The sequence below is a fragment of the Pundamilia nyererei genome, unplaced genomic scaffold, assembly GCF_000239375.1.
Source record: "Pundamilia nyererei isolate P.nyererei 1_Seehausen unplaced genomic scaffold, PunNye1.0 scaffold00068, whole genome shotgun sequence".
Taxonomy (NCBI): Eukaryota; Metazoa; Chordata; class Actinopteri; order Cichliformes; family Cichlidae; genus Pundamilia; species Pundamilia nyererei.
This window is the reverse complement of record NW_005187469.1, coordinates 2,256,611-2,281,469: the sequence shown is the minus strand read 5'-3', so window position 1 is coordinate 2,281,469 and position 24,859 is coordinate 2,256,611. Positions and strand designations below refer to the sequence as shown.

General features: G+C 38.3%; 1 protein-coding gene across 2 annotated transcripts in view; it reads right to left on the bottom strand.

The window, feature by feature from the left end:
• LOC102209273 (phosphatidylinositol transfer protein cytoplasmic 1) overlaps positions 1–24,859 on the bottom strand; it is a 72,795-nt gene that overhangs the window by 15,633 nt on the left and 32,303 nt on the right. For both annotated transcript variants that reach the window (XM_005736297.2, XM_005736298.1), the window contains exon 2: positions 2,546–2,694. In XM_005736297.2, coding sequence (XP_005736354.1) covers positions 2,546–2,694 — 149 coding nt within the window. The remainder of the gene's footprint in view (positions 1–2,545; positions 2,695–24,859) is intronic.

The following is a 24,859-nucleotide window of genomic DNA, read 5'->3' as shown; positions in this document are numbered from 1 at the left end:
ACACCTCCATCTGTTGAGTTCTCCTATTCCCTCCTTCTTCTTCTTGTAAAGATCTTTGCCAGCCCATGTTGCCAAACGTGCGAGCGTAATGGATGTCTGCTTTATTTTATTTATTTTTTTAAAAAAGCATCCCGGTTTATCTGAACGCATCTGAGGAATGGTAACAATTGTTCATAATCAATCAACTTTAACAATAGTAATAGTAATAACAATAATAATAATGATAATAAACAAGGAAAACAGTATTCATGAGATGAGATCAGGCCAAATAGTAAAGTACTGTGTGAAGCAGATTGTGAGGGCTAATGAGGCGGTTAAAGTGTGACAGATTGGCAGCTTGATTCCCTGCTGGTGACTTAAAGTTAATGTTTACTTGTTGCAGCTCCAGATGGATGACCAGTTAAGGTAAACAGAACAGTAGTTAACTATAGTAAAGTTATGTTGTTGATTCTATACAAGCCTAACTTCCATCCATGCAGTTTCTTCTTGCCACGCTTACCACGTTTATACAAAGAACATCATTAAAATATAACAATATTACTTGTGGATTAGTTTTTTTATGTCTTCTGGTCAATTTGATATCTCAAGAACGCCTGAAGGGAATTTTATTGCATTTGGTAGTAGAGCCAAACCAAAACACAAACAGACTTCCCCAACAATGGTTTTGTTTACTTATTTATTTACATGTTTACACTGTTGGGTTCTGCTGATATTACCCAGATTTGTGTGTTTGTTTGTTTTAAGGCAATAAATTAAGAATGCCATTTCACTTCATGTGAAAGCACATCAGTTGTTTTCCATGATTATGCACCATCTAGTAAGAATTCCTTGATCATTTTTTCACTACAAATATTGTAAGACAGAGATATAGAAGGCAGCTTGAGTGGTTGACAGAGGAACGCAGCTGTTATTTCCATTGAGAAGTGAGGGTTTCGAATTAAACCACAGGGATGTTCATCATCAATATGTGGAGCTTTTGAATTCTGCCAAACGCAGACACACATTTACGCACTCATACATTTCACTCCATCAAAATGTCAGCTGCTGTGGAAAGGTTAGTGTTTTCTAGATCTCCATCTAACTGCAAATGCAAACATCCATCAAAGCTGAGAGTTTAAGTGTTTAGAATACAATTCTGTCCCTCTTTTTTCTCCTTGCCTGAATGACAATTTTGTTGGTGCGCATGAATGAACTGCTCTGAAATGAGTAAATATCGCTCCTTAGATATTGGCAAAATTTCACAAAAATTTCACAGAACTGCTCCACCTTACAGTGTGAATGAAGATTATAGCCTAAGGTCTTTTTTTTGTACAAAGCAACTGTTGCCTTTCATTTCTGTTTAAACAAAGCTCCAAGCAAGTGTCTTCCTGAACACTGTTGCTCAAAATACTCAATTTATCTATATAAATTTCTAGTTCAATACAAAGCAAACCGACTGAAAATATCTGAATGGAGATCCAGACGATCTCTGTATGCTGCCTTTGCCTTCTTCATTTCCTCTGCAGAGCAGAGGTGTGCTGACTCAACATAATTAGTTCCCTGGCATAGCGAATGCTGACACGGGTATTTGTGCTCAGACAAATGGCCTACAGCATCTCTGCCTTCTTCCATTTTCTCTCTCTTGACCTCGTTTAGGCTCTGTCATATTTTTTTCCGCAAAAAAATTTCCACCTTTTCATTTTTTAATAATGTATTTCTTGCTAACTTTCATTTTAATTTGTAATAATAATTATATATATTTAAATGACAATTCATTATAACAAATAAGTAATTAATCATTCATTAAAATAAAAAAATTAACAACAATACTGCCAGTCTTGTCATTAAACAACCAAAGATACAATGAATGGACTTGATGCTTCTCGATGCTTCTCGATGCAGAGGCCATTGTGATTAGATTGTACATCTTTGACTCAGACAAACAAGAACAATTTTAGGTCTAATCATTTTTTACCGAATTACCTGAAATTACCACATCCTGCAAGCACTCGTGTCATCGGGAAGAAATGCTGTAAATATAAGCAAATAGTTCATCACCAGGAAACACTGCAAGCGGTGTTTAGGCAATTTGAAGTATTTCTTGTTAAACTATATCACGATTTTAACCCCTGCATTGCTTTTTTTTGGATTGACTGCATTTAGGAACAGGGAATTAGGTCCCAGGTGGCGAGAATAGCCTTTAAAACAACAATCCCACAAGCATTTGGCTTTCTGGTAAACTTCTACAGAGTTTAGTTCTGCCAGTCAGTGTGGGAAGTTTTTGATTCATTTTGATTCATTGCATTCACTGAGTAGTCTTTTCTGTAAATATTCAACCATAGGGATTGAATTTGTTCGTTCCATTTCTGAAACAAACAAACAAAATATGTTCTGTGGGCAAGAAGATTCTGCCAGAGAAAGACAGCAAACAGAAATGTTCAGGAACTGGTTGGAGACCAAATGAAAATTAGATTAGATTAATGGTGGCCAGCATATAAAAGTAGCCCACACACTACTAATTAATCACATGTCGGGCATTCAACTAGCAGGAGAATATTCCACTGACCTGTTGAGGTAGACTCGTTTCTCTGTGTACTGTCCTTGGCCATGTGCCGGGTCTTCATACGGTTCGTTCTGGACAACCTCCACCCCTTCCCCTCGATCGCTCTGCTCATGGCTGTGTTTACTGATCATGTACAGCTGCCCAATCCGGTACTAAAAGACAAAACGCACAGACAGGGTGAGTTCACACTCCGAAGCAACCAAAACTGTGACAGAATCAGAAAGAAACACTGATAACAAAAGATTTCACCGAAAAAGTTCATCCACAGTTAAATTACAAATGAAAAGGTGCACCAGTCGTATTTTATTTTTTATTTCTAAAAGCAAATATCCAGTTGATAATGTCATAACACCATTACCAGAATCTAATAACACTAACAAAAAGTACAAGAAAAAAAATCCACAGTTTGTGATTCACTAATGACACCTAAAAAAGAGCCTCGAACTGTGCTTCACTAACTGCACCCTTGACTCAGTCTAATTTGCTGTTATCACTGCAGCCGCAGAGAAGCATATGCCAAAAGCAGTTATGGTCACCTTCCTTTTAGTCAGCGATTACATATGTAGAGCTTAAGAGAAATAGAATCAAAGGGAACTCAGCAGGGCATCAAAGTACCCATGCTAACAGCAAACTTGGCTTATACACTTCTACACCTTTTGATGCACAAGTTACCTCAGTAATACGTGCATGGTACTTTTTTTCCTGTGGAGTTTAGCACTGTAGATCACCTCAGAGAAATGTTACAAGATGAAGCAGATAAATACATTCTCTTAATCCATTAGCCTTAACATTTGAATTTTTAATTTTATAACTAATTAATAGCACATGCTATAGTATTGTGTGGTCTGTGATTTCAGTCCGTTGCCAGGTGGCTGATAGGCAACATGAGGACATCCTAATATCTGATCTAGATAAGAACCTTCAGGGCCTAAGATGTAGCTACGTACCAATTTGGGTTGCTCAACTCCTGCTCATGTGGGACTTTCTGGGCAAACAACCAGACCAGACAGGGACTGTGTTCTAGTAAGATGGCGTCAAGAATTTCTACAAAGCTAAAATTATAAAAGAGTAATTAAACTGTGACTGAAGAGACACTTTAGTCAATCACGAAGTAAAAATTATATGTTTATGCAACAATGAATTCCACCTGCTTATCTTGCAGTCAACAATCATTGTGTATTTACTGCATTTAATGTTACTCCTGATTTCACTGAAAGCAAACATAGAAAACAAAATGAAGTCTCAGATGCTTCTTCTGCAATAATGGATCTCTGTACAAAGGTAAAAATTGCTGTTGTATGGCAAAGCAACTTCTGTTCTATAGAACAGCGGTCTCCAACCATTTTTGCACCGCGGACCGGTTTATGCCCGACAATATTTTCATGGACCGGCCTTTAATGTGTCACGGATAAATACAACAAAATAAAACTAGTACCAGTACCGAAAAAAAGAAAATTTATTCATAACACGCGTGAAAAGACCAAGGAAAACCGAGTAAACGATAACAAAATAACGCTGAAAACCGATAAAAACCATGAAAACTATACATTTCACACCTGAGCCTCAACTCTCGCGGCCCGGTACCAAACGACTCACGGACCGGTACCGGTCCGAGACCCGGGGGTTGGGGACCGCTGCTATAGAACATGTCTCTGCAGCACACTGGAACGTTTTTAATTAACCAAATAAGTGTAGCTATGCATAAATCCAAAGCATTGTTCTGTGTAAAAAGACAAAAAAGGAGAAAGACTGATTTTTAAAGAGGAGGTCAAGAGCTGAGTGTGAGAGAAAGACTGAAGAGGATCAAAGGATGGCAAATCAAAGAGATACAGAGGATACAGACAACTGTAAATTCTAGAGTGATTATAATTAAATGAATAAGGAAACATAAAGGTGAGGCATAAACAGTCTGAGCTCTTCACTAAGAGATACTAGCTTCACAAAAGATTAAAAAACCAGGAAAGTTTGCCCTGGTAAATCAAATTAACCATATTTCTGTGGATTCAGCTGCCCTTTTCCAGCCTCAGCTGTTAGCTAAGCTGTGATGTCCTGTCGAGGGAAAATGAGAGGTGCTCAGATAGTCGCCCAAACAAACTCCCAGCAGGCCTCTAAATTTTCTTTCTTTCTATTTTTTTAATAAACAGGCATAAAATAAAACGACATGAAACGGTTAAACCAGAGATTTGATCGTGGAGGCTTTGCGTGTGTGGTTTTTAGAAAGTTAACTTTATCACTCGCGTGATGAATATTTAACACGGAAGATTTTCTAGTTCGTTATTTCCAGGCCGCCATATTTAGTCAAATACAGTACATATGTACTTGCATACAATACCTCAAAGTAGCTGCATGGGGGTCAAATAATATACATACAACATATTATGTTAGTGTGAGTGTATATTTCTGACTTAATTAGCCCAATTAACTAATAGTCTGGTGAAAACATAAAATACAACACCGTGTTATTATCGCTTTACAAACATGTTAATTCCCTGAAACTAATAAGTCTATGTGTCCTGCTGAGGAGAGGTGATGGTGATTGTTATGCTTAACAGAGCTTTCAGTGGCCAACAGAGCCTCAGGGACAAGAGTGTAATCATTTGAAAAATAGACACTCCCACCAGAGCAGGACACATACACAGAGTAGGACACAGATGATGAATTAGTATAGCTTTTGATTAGTTCTGATTAAGCATGGGCCACGAGGAAAGAAAAAATCCTCCCTTTTGAATTTTAAACACTTGAAACCCTCATGTAATGCTATCGATTTAATGAAAAGAAGACTCTGTCTAAGATCATGATACATGATGTCGTCAACAGGGGCAGAAAGCCACATAAATATACGCAAAACATGTAGACACATAGGTAAGGCACACAATAAGCCTATTTTACATACATTTTCTGTTATGACACCAAAGCAACAATTAAATAGAGTGCTTTTGTTGAATGAAACCTGACATAATGTGTTTCCCGTGCTTACATTCCTTAGCTATATCACTTTCCCCCCCCATGCATTCATGCAATCTATGCATTAAAGGTCACAGGCACAGCTGCATCACCTTGGCTCTGCATCCTCTGTGGTGGACTAGTTTCACTGTGAAAGTAACACAATGACTCAAATCCTTTGTGGCTGTTTGGCCCACACACTGCTCTGGGCAATGATATGTATTCGTTGTTTCACACAGATAGAAACATGCATGCATGCACGTACATTACATCCGTGAACACACACACACCATGCACACATACCCACTAACCATAAAGATAGTTGTCTAAGCACAACACTAGCAGAGTGGAGATCTGGAAACAGAAGCAGGCTACAGTGAAAAATTAAGACGTACGGGCATTCTCCCTCCTTCCACTGGTCAAATAAAAGCCAAAATGAAGTGAATTTTATTTTAGCAAAAAAACAAAAAACCCAAACCTCTGTATTCAACATAACACACACTGGCTCAGACGGATGGTTTTGGTTAAACACTCTAACCTAGACTACAGTTTAAGATTCCTCATAAAAACTTGAAACGAGATGAAGCTAAGTTTAAAAAAGTATTCCAACCACTACTACTGCAGCACTGATAAACAGTAAGAAAAAAAATGCCTTGTACTGCGTTGCTCTCACATTAAAGCCAAAACAGTAATAATTGTGTATAAATCATAGTTTCACAAAAAAAAAAACCTTCCTCTCCAACATCTCAATTTACAATAATACCACATTTCACATTTCAATTCACTTTCAATTTTCAAAGTACTGGTACTGCACAGTTTTTGAATTTCAGTGAGCCATGAGGAGAGACAGGCCAAGCAGTGAACCAAACACCATGTGACATTTAATTCATTACATAACATACTATGGTCAATGCCTCAGATACAGCTCACGTAATTAGTGTTAAATGGACTGGCATTTAGATAGCACATTTCTAGTCTTGCTGACCACTCAGAACTCTTTTACACTACAAGTCCTTTTCATACACATTAACACAGGATTGCATTTTATGACATTTTTAAGTCATAAAAAACTGGTTCAACACTTGCTGAAGAACAGCAGATATGTTGAGGTTGGTGGGATTGAACCGCCAACATTCCAACATTCTGATTAGTAGGCTATCTGCTCTTACCTCCCGAGTCACCGTCGCTCATTTGGAGTTGGGTTTCTGGTTACCTACTGAAAGTTACAGCCAATATTAAATCTCTTTTTAGCTCTGGAAATATATGATTCTAACTGTTCATGCAGCTCAGCACTAACAGCTGCACGATGTCCATCAAATAGCCAAAGTTGCTTTCAACTGACAACAGTATACATATAGTGAGTGTAATGTAATGAAACAAACAAAAACTAAGCTGATAATAATCACAACACGTAGCCATTTTAACAGCCACTTACATCTAAAAAGCACCACTGCTGCTAAGCCCACTTTAGCAGCAGCGGTGCAGAACCCACTAAAAAGTTCAGTGAAGTTCAATGAAGTTCAGTGAGTTCAGTCTAGCACAGGGCTGTCATGTTGCAAGATTATGAAATTCATCAGGCATAGGACATTTTCTGCACTCACAGCATACCTTCAGGACATTTTGACATCAGGCTTGGTCCTGAAATAACCCGTGTACAGTGTAGTGCTCTGTACTGCACAACCTCTGAAGTCCTGAAATGCATAGCCAACCTTCAAGTGTTATGCAAGGGCAGGCCTATTCAATCTTATGTAAACAGTACTTAGGCATTTATTTCCTTGGTTATAACACTTAAACGAGTCAATGGTTTCATTTACTCTGCTTGTAATATGTTGACTTTCAGATAGCTCAATCACAGACAATAAATCTGTCATGGACCATGTGTATACACCGTGATAGACTAGCTACCTGTCCAGGCTGTACCCTGGCTCTTACTCTATGACATCTGGGAAAGACTCCAGCAACCCTGAATTGGTTAAGCAATGAGAAAACAGCTGACTAGATGGAATGTCCATGAGATCAGCAGTGACAATGGACACTATATGAGTTTTTGGGCTATAGAATACTTTTTACAAAAATAAAAAGGTTTGTGTTAACTTATTATTACAGCATATACCCAAAGCTGAATCATCTAAAGTTATTAATTACATTAAGTTCTTACATCACTGTCAAGAAGCCATTACTTTTGCATCATATCAGTTTTGTCTCTCCTAATCTGAGTCATGGCCTGCTTTATTAATAAAAGCTCACCTCTTCAATGAAGTCTCAAAAGCTTCTAAAAACAGCTCTGGGTTGTGGAAGAGATCCAGCCTGATAAGCTAAGAGCTACTGTAAATAATGCATATGCACTCCATTGCTTTCCTGTGCGCCACACAAAAACCCAGTGAGGTGAGTAGTGTCAACTGAAAGACACTGTAGTGGCAGAGGACAAAGTAAGGGGAGCGTCACAAAGATATCTCGAGTTTTGTGAGTAATGACAAACTAAAGTAAATGCAAGTGAGGTACTGTCACCTTGAAATAAAAGCTTTGAACACAAGTGTGACATCATCTTAATTCACTATTCGTTTAGACAAGACGTGCCTCGTCCATTCATTTTGACATTGATGAGTTGTAGTGGCCTTTAAAAATATCAAGGACTAGCATACATCATCTTGCCCTCTTTTGTGGGTCAGTGTGATGATTTTAAAATATTAAAAAAACACCCCACCATTAATAACCTTAATCACGAAGAAGCCAAAAAGAGGCTACCCAGTACACCGAAAGGTTTGAACAGCAACAACAACAAAAACAGAATAAAAAAGTCTTGTACTGATTAGTTCAGTAACCTGCTATTTTCTCCCTTTGGAGTAATCACTTCTGTGAAAGCTGTTCTGTTGAGTTACACTCATTCTTTCCCTTTTCTGGAAATCTTCGCAGCGTGATCAATCATTTAGCTTTATGACACAGCTGGCCAGTGCTTGCCTTGCCTTTATTTGATTTGTCTGATAACAAGGCACTCTGGTTTGTTGTTGCTCATTAATCAATAATAATAAACTAGAGTGTGTTGTCATCATCGCCCCCAATTACGAGGTCCTGGGCTAGTTCACTGAAACCCAAACTCACAAACTAAGATGACTACATTCTTACGGACGTGAGATGAGCCAACTACGGCATCTTGCTTGAGTGCCTGCATGTGCAAACTGCATAATCATCCCTAAATTTCCATGTAAGGCAAATAATCTAATTTAATCTCAATTATTTAGCATTCTACAATTAAATGAACATGATCGACCAATATTGGAAATCTGCCAATAAAAAATCACTACCTGAAGAAGTGCCTGCATGTGCTATTTACAAATGTCCCCTTGAAGTTTCCTGAATGTCGTATGAACACTACATCACAAAAACGGATAGTCAACAAATGATACCACTTAATTATGAATCATTATTAATTAATGTCTTTTGTCCCTTCTCCCTCCACTCAACCCAACCAGTTGTAGCATATTTCGTCCTGTTAAAAGGGAGTTTTTCCTTCCCACTGTTGCAAAAGTGCTCACTCAAATGGTGGTTGTCTGATTGTTGGGTTTCACTGTATTATTGTAGGGTTATTACCTTACAGTGTCCTCGGGATTCCCATATGCTTGTTTGCCATTCACCTAGGGACCATCTTTGAACCGAGGACACCACAAGGGTTACGGGCCTCAAGGTAACTGTTGTTGTGATTTGGCGCTATATAAATAAAACTGAATTGAATTGAAATTGAATAACGTACCATCGACACGAAAACCAAATGTCTGGCATAGCAGATAGCGGAGACTTTGTCCCTTGAACTTGATCGACGTTACTGGAAAGTTAGTTGTGTTTGCACCACAAAGCAACACAACTAACTCATTCAACTACCTGTAAACAGACCACAAAATGGCACTATAATGAAGGCCAAAACAAACAATACAAAGGCTGCTAACATGAATCAATCCAACATCAGCTCAAGTGTCCATAAAAGCAAGCCTGTAGAGCACGTCAGCGTATCCATCAAGACGCACTGAAGTCACCGATGCAACTGCATTCCATATAGTGCCCAATGAAGGAAAAATAGTCAACAAAATGGGCAAAAGTTATGTTATATCTTAATGGATATATTATAACTTTTGAAAAGTAGCGATATCTGCACTGAACATAGTAGGAGACATATAGAAGTATACAGCCATTGAATACTTTGCTATGAGTTTTATTTACATCCATAAGCTACAAAGAATGGAGTGACAGACATTATTTTGCTGTTTCTTTCATCTAATGTAAAAGAATAATAACACAAATATCTAGAGGGGAATCATTGCTGTGAAATAATAAAATCACTGTCATTGATATGAAGTTCTTAATTATAAAATATGAGGAGTCGTTTAGCCCTAAAACATCTAGCGCTAATTTGCATTCAGCATGTCTGAGCTCACCCTCAGAAAAATACTATTATCACTTGATTATCACATAATTTCAAATATGCATTCTTCTTTTTTTCCCTCCCTTTCCCCCCCATCTTACTTATGCTTCACTTTTCTTCTGCCAACCTATTGCCTTAAAGAAATAACAAAAGCTTTATCCAAAGTTGCAATATCTAAAGACACCATAAACCAAATCCCTCATTAACCAAAAAAGGAGTACTACTGCTACCAGTCCTAACGGCTTAGTGTCTAGACTCAGACATGCTTCTGCAGTGGCAATACTGATAAAATGGTTGATCCTTGTATCGTCTGTTGCTGAGAGCGATTGGGAGTGGACATCGGATAATGAGGGAGAAAGATAAAAGAGAAGAAGAGGAAAAAAGGGGAGGGATTATTGAAGTAAGGGACAGGGAAGGGATAGGGAGACAGCAGAAAAGGAGAGAGGGGGTATGATTAGCAGTGTATGTCACTCTGTTTCCAGGCCTCTGCATATAGAGTAGAGGGAACTGAAATGAACGAGAGCAATAAATAAAGGCCGACCAGAATGGATTGGGGAAAATATAGAATTATTAACTGTCTGAGAGATTATCCCCCTCCTGTGTGACAACATCTCTCATCAAAGACGTGGAGGTCTTGAGTACTTTGGCTCCGCTTGCACCCTCAGAACGACACAGTGATGAAAGATCTTGAACTTAGCTTTTAATTAAAGATAAGACTTAGGCTGTAGCACTTAAACAAAAGACCCACTGATTCAATTTAGCATGAAAGTTAAGTCTAATGTTGCTGTTAAGAATTAGTTTTAATTGTGCTAAAAAAAAAAAAAAAAGACTAAGTGTAAGAGTAGCAAAAACATCACAGAAAATTGTTTGTCATTTTCTTTGGCCTTTTGAAAACAAATGTTCAGCAAAAGGTCAACAGTTGGATTTCGAGTATCTACAAAGCTCTTGCAGATATAGCAGAAATAAATAAATAGCTTGATATTATGATTTTGATGTCCAGTCAACATCATCATTGGCACAAAATAATGTTACAGTATAAACCCTGATTCATACATACCACACATATCAAATTTCCAAATATGTGATTAATAAAGCTGACAATTCATTTAAAGGTGTGCTTAAAATAAAAAAAAGACAATTAACTTAATGTACTAATATTACATTACATATAATGTAATTAAAGTATCAATATCCCTTACTATGTAATAAATACTCAGTCCACCTTTGCAAATCTGATTTTGTATGATGAAGCTTACAAAATGTTATTATCAAGCAGTTTACTTACCCAGACAGGATTTCATTTATTCCATGATTCGTTTAACTGTAATAAAACTAGGCACACGCTACAGTATCAAGCTCAGTATCAAGCTTGCTCTATTGAGTTGGCTTAAAGAGCCTGACAAATGAGACAAGTTTAAATCTACAGCACACTTTACCATCGTTGCGTAATTAAGATGAATCCCATTATTCAATTGAACCACATAATACGCTAGTTTGAATTATACTTTGCTTTCCAAGCGCAGATTACTGGTTAATCTGATGTAGTGCAAATTATGTTTTGCAGAGAAAATGAAATTTGCCTTCACTTATGAGACACACGGTGATTTATCATTAGCTGAGTAAGATAGAAAGATGTAAGATGGAAATATGTAGCCTTTCCAAACACCAGACTCCCATCAGATTGAGACAACAATAACTCGAGAAACTTCTCATTAATAACACAAGGTCGCACTCGTTAAAATGAGACGACTTTTTGTTACATTTAGAAATCTATAAATCTTTTAGATGTTTTTTTTTCCCAGAGCAAGTAAAATAAATGACCTTCCACAGAGAGCTTCTGACATTAGCCAAATACTCTTCTAAATGAGTATGGAATCAGTGAGCACATAATTAACCTGCAGTTTAACAAGGCTGTTCCTCGGCAGCCTTGTCAGCAAACCTCTCAATTTGAATGTCAATGTGAGGTAACAGTCTACACTAAAAGCTCTGATAATCACTGTGCTCCACTTGCACAGGGCCACGTTAATGCCCTCTGGGAGTACTGTGGCAGCCAAAACTGAGAGACCATTTTGTGCTTGGCAGGTACTACAACACTACAACTTTAAAAGTAGGGTTGTGAGCTGATTCGCTCAGTGTGTTTCTCTTAGCTGCAGGGTGAAAGAGGCTGTGAGGAGAAGTGTACGTGTAAAATAGTGACTGCATATTAAAGACCTGTGATTATGTAGGCTTCAATGTGGGTTACTCACTTTGTGAATACTATTGGGATCTCGACAAAAAACTAAGAGTTTAGTGTAAGTCCTGTAATTAGTGATGCACTGGCTGCAGCTTTCTTGGCTGTTTTCCAATTTTTTCGTAAGCATGAGCTGCAGACGTTTATTTTTCCCGATTCTAATTTTCAAAAGTACGTGCAAACAAAAATCAACTATTCAATTGCTCATAATCCCAACATTTTTTTTTAAATATGCTGGAATCCACAGAAGTCATTCACATTTGTCCGGTATTTCATTGCTCCATTTTTACACAATAAACAAAAAAAAGTTTTTTTCTTCCTTCTGTTTTTCAGCTTTGCAATTCAGCACATTTAGATAATTCTGCTCTGGGCTTCAAAATAGTTTAATTTAGTTTTCCAGTTTTCTTAACCCGTAAGAGAAAATGTCATTGTACAGATAAATCACTAAGACGACACACACATCTGGTACACACACACAGAAATACATACATCCACAATCCTATACTGCTGCCACACCCACGGGGCCATCACTTTGCCGTTTCATTACCTATCATGGCAAATATACACAAACAAACTCACATTGAGCGACAGACACATGCAGCCCTTCTTGCCCTGTTCTGTGCGCATTTAATCAACTGGGTGGCAGTGTGCACTGCTCTGAGCTGCACTCTCCAGATAAGATTATCCTTTAGCTGTAGGCCTGACAGTCAATAGGTTAGACAAGGGGCATAATTAGTGTTTGTGTGTGTGTATGTGTATTAGGCCAAGGGAGAGAGGGTAAATGAACAGCACAGATAAAGATGGTAAAGATAGAAATTGAGTGAATAAGAGAGAAAAGCACAAAGACAAGTTATCAGTGTTGCCCAGCAGAGCACTATAAACATGAGAAATCAATGTGAAGGATGCAAACACATCTGCAGTGCCATCTATGCTTCTGCTTCTCCTACCTTCTCTGCTCCCTGTTAAGTGGGCACACGGAGAATGTGTACTGTGTGTCTTTGTTGGTAAGAAGTCATTTTTTTCTGCACTTGCACTTGTTTACAAAAAGGGTTTAACAAAGGGGTTAACTCGCAAAATTGATCAAAAGTATGAAATGAATTTTTGAATCCGTTTGTTTTGAGTTCGAAGTTTCCTGTTATTTGGAGGCAGTTGGTAAATGTTCTCGATGTGTGCCGAAGTTAGAACAGCGGTGTTCTTATTTCGTTTTCAGACTATACGCTGTTTGCCTGACAACCTCAGTCATCAGTCAAAACAGAATGAGTCACAATTTAATGCCATAAACAAGGCGCAACATCCATCTATGTGAAAATGTTGACATTTTTCACATTGGCTGAAGTGCACAGATGGAATATTAAACTATAGAAAACAGGAAGAACGGAACAAATGCCAATTCCATTAAACCCTCCTGAATTTTCATTAGCATTTAAAAAGTAATTATTTAAAAATGTTTCAGTTGTTGTGCATTGCTTTCGAAGGCTACTGGCTTGACCTTTAAGTAAAACAAACTGAGCTGAGGTGTCCACCTGTGACTTAACCTGATACCTGTCAGCTCCAAGTTCCCGCTAATGTGGGATAAAGTGCTGTCCAGCTGAGGCAAAGGAACAGGATGCACGTCTTGCTGCAGACAGTATGATTAATCACCCAACCTATTATTATTCATCATATCATCACCTAAGCAGACAGGCCTTAGCACCCACATGATGCACTGTAACATTTATACACACAAATCCAATGCCAGAGACAGTTAGATGGCTGCTTTTGCTGTGGCTAAGATGATGGCTCTGACACAATAAAGAAAATGAAGAGTCATGGAAAGTGCAGGACCAGGAAATGTTGTCGACTAGTATTTTTAGATAATTGTTTTTTCCAGAAACAGAGCCTGAAGCATTAAAGAGATGCCGGATATTTTGGCTGATATTTCTACATTAAAATGTCCCTAATTCAAATGCTGGATTTCCTAGATAATATTACCGCTGGACAGAAAAAAGTTCAATATATTAAGGAAAGTTGAGTCGAATCTCGAGATGGGCAGGGTGAAGGTCATGGTAGTGTGCCATGAACTGCACTATTTTCCTGTCACATGAAAATAGTGCACTGCAGTCTCTAAGGTCACTGCTTTGAACACTGCTGTTCATTTGACTGTGTGTCTGTATCTGTGTGTGTATGTGTGGTAGGAACGTCATATTTTGGCAGATTAGGGCAAAATATTTTCACTGTGTTTACTATATTTAAGTGTACTCGACTCACTGTCCGGTTGGGTTAAGGCAAAACTTAGGAACTACTTTTTTAGGTTTTAGTTAAAAATTCACCCTTACAAAGCATTACCACATGCATAGGAGATTTATTTTCTTGGTGATTTGATTCGGGGGGGTGGTGTTTAAATCAGGACAGTGCATGTTGCTAAATATCAATATAAAAATACGATAGAGATATTTAGCAACACTGCAAATTTATATCTGTGACCTGCCTGTGGGTAACATAACAAACATGTCGAATGTCGTGATTAAAGGGATGATAAAACAGCAGAACCCAGTAAGTTAAGCGAGAGTGTATATTACTTAAAATTATTAGCAGAAATTCTAAATTAAATGCGTTATCAGTCATTCTGTCTACGGGTGATTTATACCAGAAAAAGGTTGGCCGTTGTCTGTGCCTGTTCTAAGACATCAGCAAAACATCAAAATAAACTTCTTCTGTGCTGTTTTCGGTCCCACAGAGATGTCTGTCATTCTTAATTGCAAAAATGTAATTACTGACTATTCTGAACTGGCCTAAATAAAATACATTTAATATTAGCTTGCAATTTGCATGTCATAATACGGTACTCTATCCCTTTACTGCACGTTAATCGCACTCCTGTAAATACTGGGGTAGAGAATTGAAGATTATCACTGGAGCAACACAATGTCAATATTGTATTGTGGTTGCTGATTGGCCAACTCTTTGGAGCATAATGTTTTGTGTCTTAGCCAATAACAGATTAGAATGACAAAAGTAAGTAGACTCAATTGATGTTAAAGGTTACACTGGGTGCCGGTTTAGCTCAGTGGGTAAGGAGACCACCACATGCTGCATGGCAGGAAAGCAGGAAGGGAGATGGGTCGACACGCAGCAAAGGGCTGCAGATTGAAGTCCGACCGACTCCTCTCTATCCTGTTTATCTTCACTTACTGTGCAATAAAGGCAATAAGCCAAAAAATAATAAGAAAAAAAGGAGGACCTTACCCCTTTGCACGGCTTTCAACTCTGTTGAGATATTTAATCAGAGTCTCAATAACAGATTCTTCAAAAAAGGCAGGAAAAAGCCTCATCTCATGTGGAGAGAGAGAGGGGAACTGAGGAGAAGCATAAATCACGATGGAGGAAGAGGATGCAGATAAGGAAAACTGTTCTTGATTCAATGGATCCTTCCTCCTTGTCCTTTCTGGCCAACATAGGGACTGTAAATCCCCCCCGAAACTTGAGAGGATGTAAACAAACCCTTAGCTCTGTTTCAAACCTGTGCTTTTGCTGGGAAACACTGTCACCTCACAACAAGTTTATGTTAGCTTAATTGGTGAGTCCAAATTGGTTGTAGGTGCAAATGTGTCTGCCTCTCTGTGTTAGCCGTGTGACAGACTTACGAACTGTGCAAAGCGCTCTAGACCCCTCCCCATTGGACAAGTGGTAAGATGGATGATTATCAACCAAATCAAATTCTCAATTGTATATAACCAGAATCTTGCAAAAGAGCTTTGTAGAATCTACACGATTCTAAGATTGATGTTGTTTTAACCATAAATATCTCAAGTTCAGAAGCAATCCATCCCACAGTTTTAAATAAAGCAGTGTATTTACAGCTCCTGATACACATATACCACTCGTAAGTAAGATTACCAACAGCGCCAGAGGACTTTGTACCATGAGAATAGCAAAAAAAAAAATGTGGATTGGCTTCAACACTGAACTTGGCTTTAACCAGTACAGCACTTCTGGCGAAATACAAATTTTTAGGGTTAAATATATTAGGAGAATGTATACAAATGCTTCCCTACCCTAAAGGCATTTGTTCTCTATAAACAATTTAAGAAATGATATTATGTTGTAGAAATTACATTAGAAAGCATCTAACTTCTTGAAATGTGCAGTATTTTATCATTATTCCAACTACAAACGCATTTCTTGGACAAGAATAAAAAGCTTTGATTCTAACGACGTCACGGACAGTTGCCATGAGAGGGCATCGAATCCAATTTTAGGGGGCATGAAGCCTGTGTGGGAGTAGATGAGGTGCTGACCAGGACACCCTTGGTGTCATCTGAGCTTGTCAGTAACTATAAGCTAAAACTAAAACTATCTATATAGTTTATATAGTCTATCTCTATAACTTACTATAATCATATCATCGGTCTTCTGTCACTTCATTCACTCCACTAATATGTCTTTTCACCACTGCCCTATAATCTAATTCGATTCACTTCCATGTCAGTGAAACTCTGAATCTGTTTTTCATTTTCACAAATTGGTGCTTTGCTCTTCACACTGTCACTGTGCAGATGGTCAAGAGTTCTTGGAGTTGTGAGAACTTCCTGAACATGGAGAATAATAGTTCATCTTGACATGTTTATTTTTACTCTCCAGACTAAAAGAGCTAAACGTAATGTATGAGCTGCAAAAACACATAAATGTATGCATGTGTGAAAGTACTTCCTGTTCACTGCTCAGAGACATTGCACACAGTAGCCAAAGAGGTACTACTGCAGACTGACGACAGCAGCTAGACAAAGCTACAAAGTGACAGCTGACTGCAGAACAAAGGTTTAGAGGTTTACCTGCTTGTAATGTCTTTTTTCCACTTATAACAATACTTCTTACATATAATTATCTTTATGTAATTAACCTTGTAAAATGCCATAGTTTTACCTGAGATTTACTTCTGATTTACAACTTACCGCTGGTGTTTCAACCCTCTATGCTCTAAGTCTCACTGAGTGCACCTTAGAATTAGTAACGACAAGTGAAAAATAATAAGTGAATTGTGACTGTAATATTGTTACCGTAACAATCCAAAGCAGATTTTGAAGCGATACAACAAACATAAATAGAGTTAGACAGAGTGTGAGTGCAAGCACCCAGGACAGAAAGAAGCTGAGAGTGAAAGTGTCATCGCATACTGATATAGCCTTGTTCTGCCTGGTTCTGCTGGAGGTTTCTTCCTGTTAAAAGAGAGTTTTTCCTTCTGGCTGTTGCCAAAGTGCATACTCGTCTGATTGTTGGGGTCTGTCTGTATTATTGTAGGGTCTTAACCTTAAAATATTAAGTGCCGTAAGGCGACTGTTGATGTGATTTGGCGTTATATAGATAAAACTGAAACTGAAATTAAAATGTAAAGACAGTAAGCAGAGAAAATCTGCCAGCTGGGCACTTTTCAAAGGGAATCATTTCTGCCAATCAGCACCTGTAAATCCAGAAACATCATACTAATGACAATCCTTCATTGCTGACAGTGGTGTTAATCATAACATCTATCTCCAAGAAAGATAACATGTATATTTTATTATTTCCCCAAGTGCAATAGAACTTCTTTAAAGAGAGACTTTTTCCTTTGGAGTGCAAAATGTGTGTATGTAAATTAAAGTCACTGTGAAGTAATATTTTTACTGCCAGACAAGACGAGAAGTTCAACAGCTTACGAAATAAGCATTATATTTCGAGCATTTGCAGATGTCCAAAAGGGTCCATATTATGTTTATTTTCAACTTCATACTTGTGTTCTTGGACTAGCGTCTTTGCATGAGTCACAGTTCAATTGAGTGATTTTTTTTTTATATCCTATGCTGGGCCTCGAATAACTGTTCTAACAGAAATCATGCAGAGTAGAAACAATGTGTAAAACTGAGCCTAGATATAGACACATAAACACGCACACACAGTTTCTATAATAGCCCTAAAGTGATGGCGATGGCTGAAACGTTAAATTTTTCAAAATGAATTATCAACTTGAAGCAACAAAGAATCCCCTGGGGCTTCACTGTTCTCTCCCATTTCCTTGGCTATACATTGCAGAGTGGGCTGTGTGCTCATTTAAGATAATTTGCCACTTTGCTTTCTCTTTATTTAAGCATTGTCATTGCAGTTTACTACATGTTGAGGGAACTAATATAAAAGCAATTCAACTGTATTTTCAAAGAACAAGTCCGCTGTGGAAAACAGTAAATCACAGGCCTCCGGCATATAGGCAGGGTATGAATAAAAGAATAGCAAGAAGCCTGTGTGCGATTGCTTTTGTGTCTGAATCCGTTAGTGTTTATGAATGTAGTGGCTGGGTGTAGGAGTGCAGGTGAATGGTTTGTATTGCATGGGGAGGTTGTAAATATGAATGGTGGATTGAGAGAGTGAACAAACATAACTTAAATGAAAAGGTCAGGATGGCAGATAGCAGCTTTGATGGGAATCCCCACTGGGGTGTGTGTGTGTGTGTGTGTGTGTGTGTGATATCAGCAGGGCCACTCACTGTACTATTTTTAACCTTGCTTGTTGAGGTTTTACTTCATCATTGGGGACTAAAGACAATCAATTTCAGCCTCCTCCACTTTCCTTTTCCTTCGTCTTCCTCTATTCTTCATCTCACAATTTTTCTCCATATTTGCCTCCATCTCTAAGACTTAAAAAAAGTCATCTTAACCCTGTTAAAAAACTGTGAAGTATGTGTAAAAAAAAGAAGTCTTAACATTAGAGCCAGTATCTCTAGCTTAAGAAAGGAAAACAAAAAATGACTATTAAGCTGATAACATCTCAACTCACAGCTGATTAGATTAATTAAGCTGTTAAATGTCTGATTAAGTCTGAATGAGATCTGACAGCGAATAAAATCTAAATAACAGTCCTTTGCCAGGATGAGCTTATTGATTTCTATGAATGAAATCAGGAAATTTATTGGCACTTTAGCAAAGGCATTTATCCCTTTAAAGGTAAGAATAGGTCTTTATGGATATTGTTTCTTTCCACTTGTGGGTTAGTCACAGAGCAAAAATAGCACAGCAACCTCCTTCCCACTAAATTTGGTGGTTGCCCAATGATTGCAAATAATTTCTTTAGCATTTGGCAACCAGTTGCAAGCAGCTTGCCATACAGAGGTTGCACTTGCAAATCCCGATACATTTTTAGACATAAGTTGTAACGGCCGCCTTTTTATTTGTGCTGCAGGGAAAAGCCTGTTCTAACGTTTGAGTCTAAGGTTTATTTTTAGCACCTGGCGGCTTTTTTACTTCTCATCCGTAAATAATCTGCTCTTTCATGTGATTCAGTTTATTTTGAAAAGTCTCAACAGGATCTTGAGCTTTATCGTAAAAGGTTTATGTGGAACATAAACAAGCGGACACACGAAGGTGTTACCGTCGTTGTTGCTAACGACAACGCATAAAAACAGGCGCTTGTCCGTCTGTAGTGTGGTTATATTACATATAAGAGAAAGAGAGAACTTTAAGAAATTAATATAGCCACTACAGTGACCATCAGAACGATGAAAATATATTGCCGTAAACAGTTTATTTTGCGACACCACGAAACAAACGATAGCGTAAAATGAAACGATAGGCGTTTTTATATCGTCATCCGATATATATCGTTATATCGAACAGCCTAATTGCATGAAATTGCTATTCGGATCCATCGAAAACAACCAAGCCATCTGCTACAAATAAGATCGAGTAAAATGTATTCATGATCAGACGATAAGCTTTTTAGTTGGGATTGATTGCAACTGAAATTTCTGACACATCATCCAACTGTAGTGGCTGCTGTATAAATGAGTGAATGAAAGGGTTTATTCTGAAAGAAGAAAATTGTGTAAAGCTTCTGTGAACTGATTCTCATCTGTGTCACTCTCATTCATCATGAAACTGATCTTTCCAGTTGCTTTGTAACATCCTGAAAGTTTACACTAGTTCACAAACTCTGCTGCACTGCATTATCCACCAGTGCAGGGAGAGTAACGCAGTGAAACTTTGCTACAAATCTTATTTCTGTTGCCGATGTTTGTTCACCAAAAATCAAATCAAAGTATGCCCATCAAATAAAAATCCCGGTCTTCCGTTTCTACAGTAAGCAGACAAATTACACTGGAGAGACAGATTTACTTAAGAGACCACTGCACTGGCTGATGGAGGCTTTCAGGTCAAATCTAATGAAAAACAGACAGTCCATGTCTTTGGAAACAAACTGCTGCATTCAAATCCTTTTCAAGAGTAAAGATTCACATTCACTGCCTCATTCATGCCAACAGACTGCTCAACACTGATGACTCTCAAATGTTGCTCAATATTTATTATTCATTTTACACACTGACTTTGCTGATGAGCTTATGACAGATTTAGCAGGGTGTGATTAAAACAGGATGAAACAAAACTATTAATGGTAACATTTAATTCTTTAAGACTTAAGTATTTAAGACTTTTAGACATTTAGCACACAGCTTTTGGCATTTTACCACAGAATAGGATTTAGGAAACGATAAACCCTGCTTCCATATAGTGCGGATACAGCCATGTGAAAACACTTTTACCAACTTCTCTCCTGACTTTAACGTCACCTCTTATCTGTTTAATGTGATATTGCAATAACAATAACCCCCCCCCTGTTTATATTGCTATATTCCACCCCCTACCATCTCCATGCCTCATACTTTCATCATGCATTAATGCATATGGCACCTCACGTGACCCGCGCATTACTGATTCAGTGTACTTGTGAGTGGCATGCTGGGCTATTGCATAATGATGGTTCAGATAGCATTACTGTCCATGGTGGTGTAATTCTACACACGTTAATGATTCCCAATGCAGCATGACGGCATAGCAAGTTAGCCGAGGTGGATTTCTCGCCACCCATGTTCACTTACTCCTCGGTCATCAAAGACATTGTTTTCAAAAAGAGAAAGGGAAAAGAAATTGCCTTTCATTAATGTACTTTCTACCAATGCTTTATTTATTTATAAACCACATTAACTGCCTGTACTTCAGATTTATTTTCAGTGCAAATGTAGAAGATTTTGGTATTTTAATTCTCACCACCTCAAAATATTAACTCAACTGTAATGGAAGAGTTCATAATGCTTCATATCTGTTTGATGCCATGCCAAATCTACCACACAATAAGATCTTTTAGCTGTGAAAGGCCAGTCAGGACTTCCGTCTCCATTTTTAATTGTGCACTTTCCATCTGACCTAACCACTTTAAACCAGCAATGTGACCAGGTGAGAGAATGAGTATTAACAACTACACCATTCCAAATTATGTCCAAATCTATCGATGGATATAATTTTGTGCTCACATAAAACATTCTGTACATGGTTCAGTCTCCAGTCACACTGGTGTGTTAGTGCAAACCAGCATTTATAAATAGTTTCCATTCCCACAAGTAGCAAAATTATAGGAGAGTAATCTGGCAACCGGTCGTCCTGGCATCAGAAGGGAACGTCAAAACAAATCTGACTCCAGTTACTGTAACTTAAACTAAACACACTGACTTGTCTCGCCTGTACTCTGTCGTTAATATTATGTCAGTGTTAATCCCAGGAAGGAACATAGCAGAGGCTCTGTGCAGTTTGCCTTTTTTTTGTATTGTGCTCATCTTTCCAAGCCTAAGAAACTGCTAGCATGCTTTAATACTAGTCTCGAGACACCTACAAAACCCTGCATGTCAGAGTTTTTTTCTTAATGAATGCACTGTGGCTCTCTTGGATGAGGACCAGATCCTTTCAGGTGCTTTATTTGAGTAAAGTGACACCAGAGTTTAACTGGCACTACTCCCAATAACCTTGGAAGGTTGTGAAAGTGCAAATAAACTGCTACAAATATTACTGATGTGAATTCACTCTGTATCTACTCCAATTGCTGAAATTGCTCAAACAACTCCCAGAAAAAACATTTCCTTAATCAGTCCAGTTTCATCTTTCTGCTGTTGTTAACATGAGCATCACATGCTACCCCGAGAGCAGCTTGGCTTAGTCCCTCATGCCACATATATATGTAAGCACGCTGCTGAACAATAAGGGGAAAATGCCACAGCGCACTTGTTAAGGCAAATCCGCTCACACATTCACACACAGCCACAGTCACAAGGACTTTGTGGCGTTACCAAGGCAACCAAAACACAAGAGCTAATTATAGTTACAGCTATAGACTCTGGGATAAAACTCAGGCACACTTACACGGACAAGCACACAAACCAGCTGTCAATACATCCCAGTCCTTACAGGTTTTAAGTCAACAGGCATAGTGCTTATGTGAAAATGAACACAGCTGCTCAACCTCATACTATAAAGAGTCACATATACATGTGTACAGACGATTTTAATGATTGCAAGTACACATGTACAATGCTTTCAACATATTCTCAAAGTATTTTATTTTACTTGCAGAAGTTTCTCCTAGAACACAAGCACACATCTGAATATTCCTTTTGCATATTCTAATAAATGAGCTGTACTGTGTAATGTGGTATTTTTGGTAATTAGGAGCCATCTGTGGCAATCCAAGCGCATGTAACTGTTAAATTCTCTGATAATATGCTAATGAGCATCCTATATTTCTTCTACATGAACAGCTTAAGGAACAAGTCACTGAAAATAAGTCACGTATCCTCGCTGAGCTGTACTGAAGGCATTTCATAGATGGAAATGGATATAAATAGCATCAAAATACAAAGGAATACGAAGACATGTAAGACAGGGTCCAGAAGGACTCGAAAAAAAACACAAAACAGTTCCATATGTTTAAACTATGGACGTTTTTTGTATATACTGCAGCCTCAGTACTAGAATGTGGCAACAATATCAATCCCATCCCAAGTATATAACCAAATAATTTCACAATAAGTGACTCTGATGAATCAGAGTGTGTAATTGAGTTTTTTTATTGCCCTTTCAAAAAACTATTAAGGCTGGGCTTTTCTTTATAGTTACTTTCAGCTAATGGGGCGACCGTGGCTCAGGGGGTTGGGAAGCATATCCGTAACCGGAAGGTCGCCGGTTTGATCCCCGGTCATTGTCCTGGTCGTTGTGTCCTTGGGCAAGACATTTTACCCTACCGCCTACTGGCATTGGCCAGATATGTCAGCCTTGCTTCTGTCAGTCTGCCCCAGGGCAGCTGTGGCTACAACCGTAGCTTGCCTCCACCAGTGTGTGAATGAATAGTGGCATTGTAAAGCGCTTTGGGTGCCTTGAAAAGCGCTATATAAATGCAATCCATTATTATTATGACATTATTAAAAGATTCAATAATGTAAAAATACTTAAATGCAGATTTCTGACAAAATATGCCGGAGGTGCGTTAAACTACATCGGGGTGGGCGCCTCGAGGGCCGGTGTCCTGCAGGTTTTTGATGTGTCTTTGATCCAACACAGCTGATTCAAATGGCTAAATGACCGCCTCAACATGTGTTGAAGTTCTCCAGAGGCCTGGTAATGAACTAAACTAATCATGTGATTCAGGTGTGTTGACCCAGGGTGATATCTAAAACCTGCAGGACACTGGCCCTCGAGGCGTGGAGTTGCCTACCCCTGAACTACATAAACAATCAGCATTTCACAGCAGCCACAAAAATAGTCCAATCATCCAACTTCTGCTTGTAAATTTCAGGAAATATTCTTTTGGGTGCTCAACATACATAATACATGTTTATTACATTTAAATATCACATTTTTAGTCTTTACTGCAATGGGCCTCTGCCTTATGGCACATGGATCGCCTGTTTAACCTACATTGGCACCCCAAGAAGAAAGTAAATATTAAATCCACAAAGTAAGTATTAAAATAAATAAAGCAGCTGGAAGATTTCTAAAATTTTTCTACTTCTTATTTTCTGCTGAAGCACACATTACCCGTGGTTACTGCTGACAGAAATACACTAATCAATGTTGAAAAAGGAAGTGCAGGGATTGGATTAAGCACAGCAGACCTTCAGACCCTTTCTGCCTTTAATATCCTCCAACCAGCCAGAGCAGCTGGACGTAACACTGTAAGAGGTGCGATCAACCCACAAAGAGAAAAAGAGAGCTGGCATAAGAGTTACGCTAAATCAGTTTGGACCCAAGGCAGGAAATAAGGCTATTTCCTCTGACCAGCCTATTTCTGCTCACTGTTATCCAATCTCTGTGGTGCTTTTCCTCAATTTGCATCTTGAAGAATGTAATCAGCAGTAGCTCAAGACAAACCACATGGCCAACATTTTATCTCTGAAAACTGCACATCTAGTAAACACTTCCCCATCTTGCTGCATAACAGCAGAGCATAAGTTCTGTCAGCATGGAAACTGGAACAGTGAAATAGTTTGATCTGGGTTATTTTGATAGACTTTAAAGCTTGAATTCTTAAAGTTGAGCATCTGGTGAACATTTCAAAAGTATCAATTTTTAATTTTTTTTTAAAACTTTTCATTTTATTTTCATTGCTTCTTCTTGTGCTTTTCCTCTTTTTTAATCTTTGTTTTCTGAAAGAGCTGCATTATGCCACAAAACATCCCCTTTTCACATTTCATTACATACCCAGTGTGCAAGTTTTTCACCCTAAGCCAGAGTGTATGCTGGTTGTCCTATGTCTCAGTTGTTCTCATATGGCTGAGGTATGCTTTTCACTAAATAGAAAATAAGGACTGCGGGAAGGAATGTGGATGGATGGATGGATGGATGGATGGATGGATGGATGGATGGATGGATGGATGGATGGATGGATGGATGGATGGATGGATGGA